A 12,313-nucleotide genomic window follows, 5' to 3' on the forward strand; every position below is an offset into this window, starting at 1 on the left:
TTACAAATTTCTTGCTTCATCCTCTGGGGACCATGATTGTGAGAAAACAACACACCGATCCATCTAAAATGGCTTAAATTATTTAAGCACTGTCAAAATATGTGCATAGAAATGTTTTGTCACTCAGCTGATTAAGTAAAACCATGTCTTGCCACGGAAATGAGAGGTGTGTGTGTGTGTGTGTGTGTGTGTGTGTGTGTGTGTGTGTGTGTGTGTGTGTGTGTGTGTGTGTGTGTGTGTGTGTGTGTGTGTGTGTGTGTGTGTGTGTGTGTGTGTGTGTGTGTGTGTGTGTGTGTGTGTGTGTGTCATAGTGAACAAAGTCCAAGCTAAAACAGAGAGGGGAACACTACTTCCTCACTTCCCACTGCGAGGTAAAGAGAGGACAGAGTGGTGAAAGTGGGACTCCTGCAGGACACAATCTCATCTCGCCCTCCACATTCAATCCTTCACAGTGTGATGGATAAATAGCACAGGAGAGGACAAACATGGTTTTCTATCTGTCCTTTATTACACATCAACTCAAATGAGTGCCGAAATGGGGTTCACCCTAATTCGTGCCTCGGTGTTTGTGTGCAATGGAAGCGTGGGTTCACCCTGGCGTGTAAGCTGCTTATCCATTTACCACGCTTGCTTTAGGCTCATGCCTGGCCCGGAAAATTGATTTTATATTGAGTGACCAAATTTAATTATTTGGGCCGAATCTTTCTCTTTGTGATGGCAGACAGGAAAAAAATTGTGTTTAAAAAAAAATAATTGCTATTTTTTTCCTCTTTAATCAAATGTCCTTTATCACACTTGTAACATTTCTTAACCTCCCCACTGACTTCTCTTCAGCCAACACTCACACACACACATAATGTGCAGGTATACACACCGCTTGGAAACTTCAAATGACTATTATAAATAAATCTGGCTTCTCTTGAACCTCTAGTGCTTTCCATCTCTGAACACTCACACACATGTACACACACACACACACATCCATCTAAATGTAAATCATGTAATTCTTGCCTTCAGGGAAACTTGCTTCCCACCACCCAGCCTCTCCCACAGGCGGTGATTTTCCTGTGGATGTATTTTAAGGAACAGACGGATTGAAATGCTTTACGCTGCAGCCCCTGGCTGTGTGTGTGTGTGTGTGTGTGTGTGTGTGTGTGTGTGTGTGTGTGTGTGTGTGTGTGTGTGTGTGTGTGTGTGTGTGTGTGTGTGTGTGTGTGTGTGTGTGTGTGTGTGTGTGTGTGTGTGTGTGTGTGTGTGTGTGTGTGTGTGTGAGATCATAGATGAGGTTAGAGGGTATGGAGTAGAGAGCTGATGAGATGCTGAGGACAGATTAGTCCTCTATTGTGTGTGTGTGTGTGTGTGTAAAGACTAATGGCCTCTGGTCTGATCTAATCCCTCAATCAATGGGAGAACAGCTTTCTTTCGAACCACAATCAGCGATAACATCTTAACCCACACATGCAGTACACACATACCCTGGATTTGTCAGTCCGCTTGTTGATAGCAGTTGTCACATGTCCCTGTGTGTGTGTGTGTTCATGTGAGCGGGTTTCTGTTTCTGTTTTTATGTATGTATGTGTAGTTCTTGGCAGACCTGGAGTCCAACCCTCTGCTGCGGGACAGTATGGAGTGCCAGCGACTGCTGATGGAGGGCATGAAGTATCACCTCTTGCCCCAGCGCCAGCCTCTGCTTCAGAGTCCCCGCACCCGGCCCCGCAAGGCCACCGTTGGGGCCATGTTCGCCGTAGGGGGCATGGACGCTACGAAAGGTACACACACAAATACACAACCAGACTTTACAAATAGACTATATTATTATTATTACCAGCTGTAACAGTGTGTGGCTGGTATTGTTTTCACCTTCTGAGTCTGTGTGTGTGTGCATGGTGAAATGAGCACAGTGGTTTTGAATACCTTGCCAGGTGCTTATATTTCTCAATAACGTCACAACCGCTCAAGATGCAGTCACAAACTTTACGGGTGTGTGTATGAGATCAAAATGAAGGCCCAGTTTGAAGATAGACATGGTCTGAGCAAGGGCGCAGGAAGTAGGGGGGTGTAGGAAGTGGGGAAGGGGCCAAAGCCCCCCCCGATCGCAAGATGGTCTCTAGTTGTAGTAAGTTTCTGTATTTTTATTTTTATCTGGTCATTTATTAAATAGTACGCAGTAGAGAACTGGCCAGAAATAATATAACCAGGAATGTTGGGACTATATAGTCAGCACCTTGGATAAAGCTGCAAAAAATGAATCTGCAACATCCATTTTTCAAGAAAAGGATGCCAAAATGATCTGGTTTCAGCTCATCAAATGTGATTTTATTTCCGTATGCTAGTCAACTAAATACCTTGGACAAAATGGTAGTTTTAAGTAAGTAAGTCTCATTCAGCTTGGGAAATTTTTCATTATTCTCTGTCATTTTACTCATCACTGATAACTCCTAAACAATGGGGAGAATAATCAATAATGAAAATAGTTACTTGTTGTAGCCCTAAAGTCAGGCAGCAGGATGACTAAGCACAATGTATAATTTAAGAAAACAAAATTCAAACATATTTTTTCTTAATTCTAGCTTGATGGAATAACCATCCTTTATCTTGTAATCATGAGAATACGTGAGGAAACTTTAGCTGAGATGATCATAAACAGAGCCCATGTGTGTTTGAAGACACTGTGTCTATACACACAAACACACAGAGTCTACCCTTAGGGAGTGAGATTAGTAAATTAGTAAGTAAGTTAGTGCAGTCGATTACTTTTTCTGTTGTTTTCTCCAGGTGCCACCAGTATCGAGCAGTACTGCCTGCGTCGGGACACGTGGAGGCAGGTAGCCACCATGAGTGGACGGAGGCTACAGTTTGGTGTAGCTGTCCTCGACGGCCGTCTCTATGTGGTAGGCGGCCGAGATGGACTCAAGACCCTCAACACTGTGGAGTGTTACAACCCTCACAGCAAGGCCTGGAGCATCATGCCTCCCATGTCCACACACAGGCACGGCTTAGGTGAGCCCTAGAATGAATACAAGCGGGATTTACGTACATTACAAGCCGAAAGGAGCTTGGAAAGGTCAAGAAGGACAGTTATTTAAAGAGGAAGGATTATGTCTTTGTTATTTGAATTTTGAAAAATATGATCGTTGCTAAAAAACAAACAATTGTTTTCGCTCTTATGGCAGTGAGGTCAAAGGTCAGTTTCAGCTACACAAGAGCACCTCAACAGTAAGGATTCAGTGTCATGCTTGTATATCTTGTTTGAAGGACAGACTCCCCCACTCACTGTGCAAGTGACACAGTTATGATGACAACATTTGATAAGGCCTGCTGTGCTGCTGCTCCTCTGTTTTTTTTTTTTATTATAAATGTGTGCGTGTGTGGCGATTCAAACGCACATCTGGCCCCCACAGATGTTCAGGCAGATAAATCCCCTGAGTGTGGAGGTGCCAACATGCTGCTAACGGTTGATGTAGCAGGGCGTGGTTGCACACACAATGAAAACTCACACTGTTTGGTCCTACACGTGTGATTTTTATGAGCTTGTCCAAGCTGATAGTAGTTTTGGTAAGTTGCCATGATTTAATCGTGCACATGCGGTTGTGTTATCGCAGGCGTAGCCGTCCTAGAGGGGCCCATGTACGCGGTAGGAGGACATGATGGCTGGAGCTACCTCAGCACAGTGGAAAGGTAAGAGGACACTTCACACAGCTGTTTAAGTCTGTTGTTTACTCTGCTGAAAATGTTTACCATGCGGATTGGAAATAGTTCAAATACAAACTTTTGAGAGCAGTTTCTGTAGATTACCTAGAGCCTTTAGTAATTTAAGGTCCACTGCTGATTGTTAAATAAATTGTGAGGACCATCATCCCAAATAAAGACAAAAAACAAAAAACAACAACTGGGCTGTAAATATGTGTTATGCCTCTGTCAGCTGTAATGATGAATATAAAATTAATATTCTGTTTACCGTCACCCAAATCCAAATTGAATGTATTCAGGGTCATATTTTTCCACCACACGCTTTGGAGCTTTTACTGGAGCAGGTTGTTATTTAAAAGAAATGATACATTTAGTGTCACTATATCAGAGGGACTGTTAGCTACAGTGGCAAGGCACCTTTGTCTCTACCTGACGATGTGTCACGATTAAACAGTACTGGTCACTGAAATTCTGCTGTTTTTTTATCATGTGAATTCTTGAGCACATTTTGATACAAAAATAACTAGCTCTGTCAATTACACCAATTTGGCAGTACCTCCGTGGCCCACTAGATGGCGCTCTGATGGCCAGAAGAGGAAAACAATGTTGCTTAAAGATGCAGTGATAACTCTTAACTGCGCTGTATATTTAATCACGTGTTGGACATTCAGAGTTTCGATTAGCCATGTTTTATTATGAGCAGGACTGAGAAGTTGGTAACATAATTTCCACCAGGTGGGACCCCCAAGCTCGCCAGTGGAGCTTCGTCGCAAGTATGGCAACACCCAGAAGCACAGTGGGAGTAGCTGTACTCAATGGCAAGTAAGTAAACCCTCACACGTATTGATTGCTTCGCGCATCCACGTAAATCCAAGTAAAATGTTCAATTTAAGCACATGCACTGTTTCATTGCACATGCTTTTTGTTTGTGTGGGACGTTTGTTTTGTTGACATCTTGCTCTTATCCTTATGGATGCTGTATGCCCTCATTCAAGACGCTTTGGACAAAAGCCTCAGCCAAATTGATGCAATTTAATAGATTGTTGACATTTTCAGCAGAAATGACACACAAATTGCCTCACTGTACTTAATCATAAGATAGTGTCATTTATACTGTATAACTGTGTACTTATAAATACTGCACCACCCACCTCATTATTGTACCAAGCCACTGTGTGGCATAGAAATAGTGAATTAATAAGCAAAATCCAGTGTTTGTGTTTGGAGAGCAGTGACCTATGGATTTTTAGCATTTTATAACAGCATTTTTTAAAACCAAACACTTTTGGTCCTGCAGAAAGCACCGTAGTATTTTCTCCTGGAGGAGAAAAAACAAAATGTCTTTGTTGTGTGAGAACATTCTTAGAGCTCCACACTCTCTGCTTGTTCGAAAGCATCACAGGTAAGGTTATGTTACTGTAACCACTGTGCCTTTCCCGCGCGACGCACTGCAGCATCAAGCAGTAATGGAAAAGGTGACAGCACTCACAGTCGCACAGCACACACGCACACATGCACAAACGTGCATATGAACAGTGGGATTCGTGAAGTTCAGGACTTGAATCTCCTCACTTGCCTCGTAGTTCTCCTGCAGCCGACAGTATGAGTTATAATTGCGATGAATATTGCACCGTTGTTTTTATTATTCAGTGCCTCATAGAGATGCTACAGAGAAAGGCTTTTTAGATGCTAATTAATACAGAAACAACTGATTTGTGCTTAGCATGCCCAGCAGTTGTGTGCGTGTGTGTGAGTGTGTGAGTGCGTGCACACAAGGCTGTGAGTGCATGCATGTGTTGTGTATTCTCCAGGCTCTTTGCCTGATGGAGCTCATTACTCGCTTGACTGGTTCGGATGCACTTCTTTCCTCGCCCCCCAACTCCACATCATGGATGTACACACACACACACACACATACATGTACACACTCCCACTGACTGACTCCTCAGGGTTGTGATGCCCCCAAGAGTTCTGGCTGATTGATTTTGCTCACCTCACTTTGTCACCGAAATCCTGTAAAACCGCACCCACATAAATACACCCTTGCACCATCTGTTTCGGTGTCGCTAAATGTTTTGTGTGTGTGTGTGTGTGTGTGGGTGTGGGTGTGTCTCTCCAGAGGGTCATCGCCATCTTCTGTCTCTTTCAGGCTGTATGCAGTAGGAGGTCGTGACGGCTCCTCCTGCCTGCGTTCAGTGGAGTGTTTCGACCCCCACACCAACAGGTCAGAGACGAGGGACTTCATTTGAGCGGAATTAAACACTCTCCTGCTTTATTTTCTGTGTGCTGCAGTGCTTCTAAGGTTATTTACCCACAGATCAAAGGAGGCAGCTAACCCTCTCAGGATGTTATAATAGAGCACACTCAAACAGCTTCTGTTTATGAAGTACATTCATTATGGTTCTTCACTGAAAGGGCTGGGACAAGGTTGTTATTGGTCCCCTGAAAATAATCTTTTATTTTTTTTTAAGTGGAGAATGTTCTGGAAGGTTTTGAGTTAGCCCATTTGTCAGGTTTTCCTCAGTGTTGGCAAAAGGATGAAAGTATGTTTTTCTTTCTCTCTTCTTCTTCCGGATAACCTCCATCTACAGGTGGAGCGGTTGTGCTCCCATGGCTAAAAGGCGTGGAGGTGTGGGCGTGGCCACCTGGCATGGCTTCCTGTACGCCATCGGAGGTCATGATGCTCCTGCCTCATCCCTTGCATCTCGGCTAAGTGACTGTGTGGAGAGGTGAGTCTACATGTACGGAGTGTGTGTGTGTGTGTGTGTGTGTGTGTGTGTGTGTGTGTGTGTGTGTGTGTGTGTGTGTGTGTGTGTGTGTGTGTGTGTGTGTGTGTGTGTGTGTGTGTGTGTGTGTGTGTGTTGCAATGTAAAATTCTCAGTTCACAATTTAGTGTGAGATGCAAAAGTATGAATACATACATCTTTTTTCTTTGATTTGTATAAGCTAGAGATGAACCAATATGAAGTATCGGGCCCATACGGACTCGAATAGCTGCATCGGGTGTCGGTGACAATCTATTCAAGTCAATTCTATGCATATAAACTATATATATATTACTTATATTATAGTGTCTTTAGAATTATGAGTTTTTGTTCTTGGAAAAATGAGGAATAGTTCAATGAGAAATACACTTATTTGGCAAATTGTTTTTCTTGCCAGGAGTTATATGAGAAGATCGGTACCACTCAGTCTGTATGTGAAGTATTGAGCTGGAGTCACAACACAATTAGCTTAGCATAGCATAAAAATCGTAAGCGGGAAATGGTGAAACTGGTTTTGTCCAAATGTTAAAAATGTGCTTGCTAACACCTGTAATCTGCTCTAAGCAACACGTTGTGGTTTAAGTGGTACACTAACAAAATGTTTTCAATGAGCACAGATTTTAATAGAGCTCTCTGTACAAGCACAACGGCGACGCCATGCCTAGCAACCCCACAGTGATGGCAAGACTCCCGGAAGTTACCGAGCACTGTTTGTGTATGGATTAAACAAATGAGATACAACATGTAAACTAATGAGCTTTAGTTGGGCTGGTAGTGTTGTTTTTGAAGAGCCAGGCAAGCTGTGCACAGACATGTGACTGATCAGTCTTTTCATCTTACTCTCGGAGAGGAGACGAGTAAGTGTGTTTCCCAAAATATTGTAATGAAATAGATTTTTGTGAACGTAATTTCTCACTCTGTGTTGTGTGTGTGTTGTGTGTGTGTGGGGCGTCTTTGCACAGGTATGACCCTCAGACAGATGTGTGGACGGCAGTTGCCCCCATGAGCATCAGCAGAGACGCCGTTGGTGTTTGTCTCCTTGGCGACCATCTCTACGCCGTGGGCGGTTATGACGGGCAGGTGTATCTCAATACTGTAGAAGCCTACGACCCTCAGACCAACGAGTGGACACAGGTACACAACCAAACACACACAAATGCAACACACACGCACACATGCAGTTTATATGTTTGGCAGGAAAGAGTCTGTACAATTTAATAAGCTCTATTCTCGTGTTGCACACACACACGCAGCAGATTTACATGCATCCAATTGCTCGTATGTACATAGACACATTCACTGCAGTTGAGTACAAACAAGTAATAAATGCTGATGCACACCAATAAAGTTGTTAAATCAACACACAGTCACAGTTTGACCTTCCTCCAGGTCCTCTATCATGTGTCTTGGCGGTTTTTCTCTGTTATGTAAATGTGTGTTTTCCTCATGCTAATATTGTCCTTGGCGCCGCAGCAGTAGGGGAAAGATTTATTTTTCAAAGTTGAACGATTTCACTCAGCTCAAGTCTATAACACTTCAATTTATGCCTCATCTCCTGCATAGCCCGGAGGATTTCCAACCAAAGTCGTTGGAAATCTTCTATTTTGGAGACATGCACCATGCTGAGAACAAGAGGGGTGTAGATGGGCGGATACAGAATACAGAGAATGTTAAGACTGACACAAAGGGACGGGGACAGACTGAGATGTGAGACGTTGAGACCGTTAAATGTGCCCTCTGTTCATTGTCAGAAGCTGAGACAAACACACAAGCGGATGGGTTGTCTGTCTAGCAGCACCGCTTCCCTTTGCTTGCTTTAGCATACATCTGTCAATCTGTTTACTTCCAAGACAGAAGAAGAAGAAGTTTGTCTTTTTTAAATGAGGTGACTGACAGACAGCTCTGACTATCGGTATAGAAGCAGTGGCTACAAAAGCTAACAGGACAAGACATCCACAAAAAGAGACAAAGCTTCGCTTAGAGCCAAAGGATTATCGTCGCTCCCTGCTGTGATGAGGTCAGAGCCAAAGATGCCTATCGGTGTTGTACATGATCTTTATCAGCAGGAGGGTTGGCCAGTGGTCACGGAAATTGAGATGTTGAAATTTCAATTGCATTCGAGGACTTTAACATAAACCCGCAATAACAAATTTGTAGGCCCCTTGGGGGCAGCGGAAACAAGTTGCAGACACAACATTGACATAATAACAGCTTTTAATTTGATATGGTGAACTACTTAGTAAACAGTTGCCTATTTAAACATCAGGCAGAGAGCAAAATTAGAATTCATTTTGGAGTCATTTTTCTAAACACCTGATGAATGCAAGTCCAGTATTAACAGCCTTTTAGTCTGTTTTTGGTCTCCACCAACTAATGAAGGAAATACAGAGTTCTACTGAATGCTGTGTCTGCGGTTTGGTGCTGAGCAGGTCGAGCACAGATGAGAAACAGCTGCCAGATATCGATTGATTGATTATAGCCTCTTAAAGATCTTCTCATCCATGCTGTCGTAAAAGTTAGTTTACAAGGCTGGTGAATGTGAAGTATTGACCGCGTCCAAAAGATGCTGTAATGTAATTTATTTATTTATTTTCAACCCCAAACAGGGGCATGCAATCAGGGGCATGCAAAACATGAAAATGATTTCACAGGACTACACCGATTTATAGATCTCGTCAAACCCATTTTTTAAAAAGACTCTTGTCTTGGTCTCATGTCTTGTTGGACAAGACTTGAAATCTCGTGCCTGTCTTGGTCCCGGCCTCGTTGAGAACTGGTGTGCACGGTTTCACAGGAGAGCTTTAACCGGTCGGTACAAAGAGACATGCGCGTTTGCTAGTGATTAATTAGAATGGGGAAAATGCAGTTATTTAAAAAATCAGGCAAATACCTTTTCACTATCAGGTTTGCCTGTTCTACTAATGAGGAAGGCTCCCAGTTATGTATTTAGGCACAACAAAATAACCAAAATTCTGTGCCGTGATTCGTTTAATGTTGGAAGATTGATCAATATTGTTTATAGATAGATAATTTCTCTCCATCCTAACTTGTATATTAGCATTGGAAAGAAATCATTGACTATTATGGTCCTGAACAAGACTCAATATGCCCTTGACTCGGTCTTGAATCGGACTTGGACTTGGACTCGAGTAAGTTGGCCACGACTACAGCTCTGTTCTTGCGTTTCTCTCTCTCTCTCCAGGTAGCACCTCTGTGTCTGGGCAGGGCAGGAGCATGTGTGGTGGCCGTCAGACTGTAATATAACACAAACTCCAATCCACCCTCCGGCGGACCGTGCGTGATGTGGCTTGGATCGTCCGTGTTTCTGCTGATATGGTCGCTGAAGTCCCACCGAGAAACTTATTTACCTGCCAGCATGCGGCCGGCGCCAGGAAGCGAGAGACATGAACACACTTCAGGTTTAACACTTCGGCAAAGTGAGACTCAACTCTCCTCAGCGGCTGCCTCTCTCTCTTTAGATGTTTACGGTTAGGTTAGGGTTAAAATTGTGTGTCTGGTTTCTGATGAAGTCTTCGTATTTGAACGTCCTGATAACTTCTGCCACAGAAGTGAACCGCAACCGCCACCCGTGATGAAGAGGAATCTGCAGTGTTTATCCGAGCATGAAGGAACATCTGTCTCGCAGATTCTTTTTATCTTGCCTATTATTTTGTTCCTGTAGACAAGGTGGGACACACACACACACACACACACACACCTACATGTTTGCTTTCAGCTTCTATTTCTGCTGACAGAAAGGTGGGAGAGACGAAGTGAGATTGTCAAGACTGTTGAGGTGCCTCATCATTTTACGCTCTCGGTTCTCCTAACAATATCTGATAGCGTGCATTGATGCTATTTTCATATATTCCCTATTATTTCATATCGCAGTTGGCGAGTTGCTCTCCTCTTTTTTCCCTTCCTCGCTGACAGATGAAAGAAAGACTTTTGACATAATCAGCACAACCTTATGAACAGCCACACTGTGAGAAACTGTGACGCTCTTTATTCTTATCAGTCAAAAACATATCATCGTGCTTTTATCTAATATTTCTGTGTGTATGTCTCCTATGTTGCATCAGCTCACATCTGAAGCATACAGTATGCTGTGATGTGCAATTTATTGTAGATTTTTAAACAAGCTGCAAAGCCAAATGATCCAACTTTCTGCTATTGCCTCGTTTTTTTGTGGTTTCTTTTTTACTTTGTCATTCTGTCATTAAGCACTGGTATTGGGTTTATAACATGAGTAATAATGTATACATATTTGTGTGTGTGTGTGTGTGTGTGTGTGTGTGCACGTGTTCAGAGATTGCAAGGAGTCAATTTTTATCTCAAATGAGAATCTTCCCCTCCACATTTTCAATTCCCTGCTGCCTTCTTTTCATCCCCATTTTCACATTTCATCACCATACACACACACACAAATACACGCACTGCTACGTTTTAGAACAGAATTGGATACCCAGACAAAATGAACAGACCATGAATTTAATAACGTTGATTCAGCCAGTGCCGTCGTTTTGTTTGATGTCGAGTTCAAAGCGTTATTAGATTTGATGCCGCTGCAGACAAAGTATGAGACATTATCGTGAAATGCATCCTGTGAAACAAACTCATGTGTTCATATTTGTGGGCTTGTTTGAGTAAACTTAACATGTCAAGAATAATGCAGAGTGCAGGTTCAATACTGACACAGGCCACAATCATTTTATGCTGTGTACTTAATTGTGTGTGTGTGTAGTATACAGGAAGTAAACTCCTGACAGTGAGAGGCAAAGCAGGCATCCTGTCTGAACTGACAGATCTAGAGCTAATGTAGCCCCCAGGATGCACTTCACAAACACACACGGTCATATCACAGACACACAATCACTCACACACACAGCTGAAAGCCAAGTGCCCCAGGAGCCAAGTGAGGATTGAAAAGCCTCCCAGATCTGCCGGCATGACATCTGAAAAGCAGAGATGGTGCAGGGCTAGCGATTCCCCACAGCTGAGCTGATGTTGATTTAAGCCTAATGCACTGCTGCATTATTCTATTTTCTTCCCCCTTCAAACCAGCCCGCTGTTTATTTAGAAGAGTAATTCTCTTTAGATCTGAGCAGGAGAAGTGTGTCACCTCCACTGTGTAAAGGTAGTCAGAGAGTTTGATTTCAGTCAGAGGTTATAAACAAAGACAGACATTCCAAATCAAACTATATATTTTGTGTAAATTATGTACATAAATAAATATAATATCTGTATGAAGTCATATTGCATTATGCTGTATATTATACTGTGGCCACTAAATCTCCCATGTGTTATTGTGCATTTCTTTTTGTACCATGACTTGAGATGAAGAGGTGTAATAAAATGACGGCTGGTGAGAAATGGTACAGCTGCTCATCTCCTCTTTTTGTATCAGAATATTACAACTCCTCTTTTACAATATACATTATGTATGTACAGTATATGCTGCTGTAACATGCTGTTGTTGGTCTTTTATACGTTAAAGTCAAGATGGGATTTAACACTTGCTTCTGTTTGTTTGGTTCCCCTTTGTAAAATACTAATGTACAAGAGTTTTACAGTCACAGATAAATCATGTTGATGGTACTGAGGTTTTTGCAGTTTCCATTTGTTACAAAGGCATTGTAAATGCCATTATGATGTTAGGTTGTATGGTTTTATGTGGCCCTTAGCCTTTAACAATGTCCCCATCAGAGCTGGCCCTTGCAGTTCAGAGGTTTCTGTGGTTTTAATGCAGGTTTTCTGCTCTTCAGTTTCTGGGCCTGCAGGTTGATATGAATCCTTATCACTCTTACGTGTGAATGCTCTATCTTAAAAGCTGCATTCTGAGCCAGAGACGTGACAGC

General features: G+C 42.7%; 1 protein-coding gene across 4 annotated transcripts in view; it reads left to right on the forward strand.

Annotated features, from left to right (window-relative positions):
* Window positions 1-12,053, forward strand: part of klhl5 (kelch-like family member 5) — a 59,792-nt gene extending 47,739 nt beyond the window's left edge. For 3 of the 4 annotated variants that reach the window (XM_076090978.1, XM_076090979.1, XM_076090980.1), the window contains 8 exons: window positions 1,583-1,769; window positions 2,776-3,000; window positions 3,603-3,678; window positions 4,426-4,512; window positions 5,810-5,914; window positions 6,282-6,419; window positions 7,418-7,589; window positions 9,658-12,053. In XM_076090978.1, coding sequence (XP_075947093.1) covers window positions 1,583-1,769; window positions 2,776-3,000; window positions 3,603-3,678; window positions 4,426-4,512; window positions 5,810-5,914; window positions 6,282-6,419; window positions 7,418-7,589; window positions 9,658-9,714 — 1,047 coding nt within the window. In that variant the 3' untranslated portion in view covers window positions 9,715-12,053. The remainder of the gene's footprint in view (window positions 1-1,582; window positions 1,770-2,775; window positions 3,001-3,602; window positions 3,679-4,425; window positions 4,513-5,809; window positions 5,915-6,281; window positions 6,420-7,417; window positions 7,590-9,657) is intronic. The other variant, XM_076090981.1, reaches the window with a different exon arrangement.
* The last annotated feature ends 260 nt before the right edge of the window (window positions 12,054-12,313 follow it).

The sequence above is a fragment of the Anarhichas minor genome, unplaced genomic scaffold, assembly GCF_050575085.1.
Source record: "Anarhichas minor isolate MPS153535 unplaced genomic scaffold, ASM5057508v1 ptg000014l, whole genome shotgun sequence".
In the NCBI taxonomy this organism is placed as follows: domain Eukaryota; kingdom Metazoa; phylum Chordata; class Actinopteri; order Perciformes; family Anarhichadidae; genus Anarhichas; species Anarhichas minor.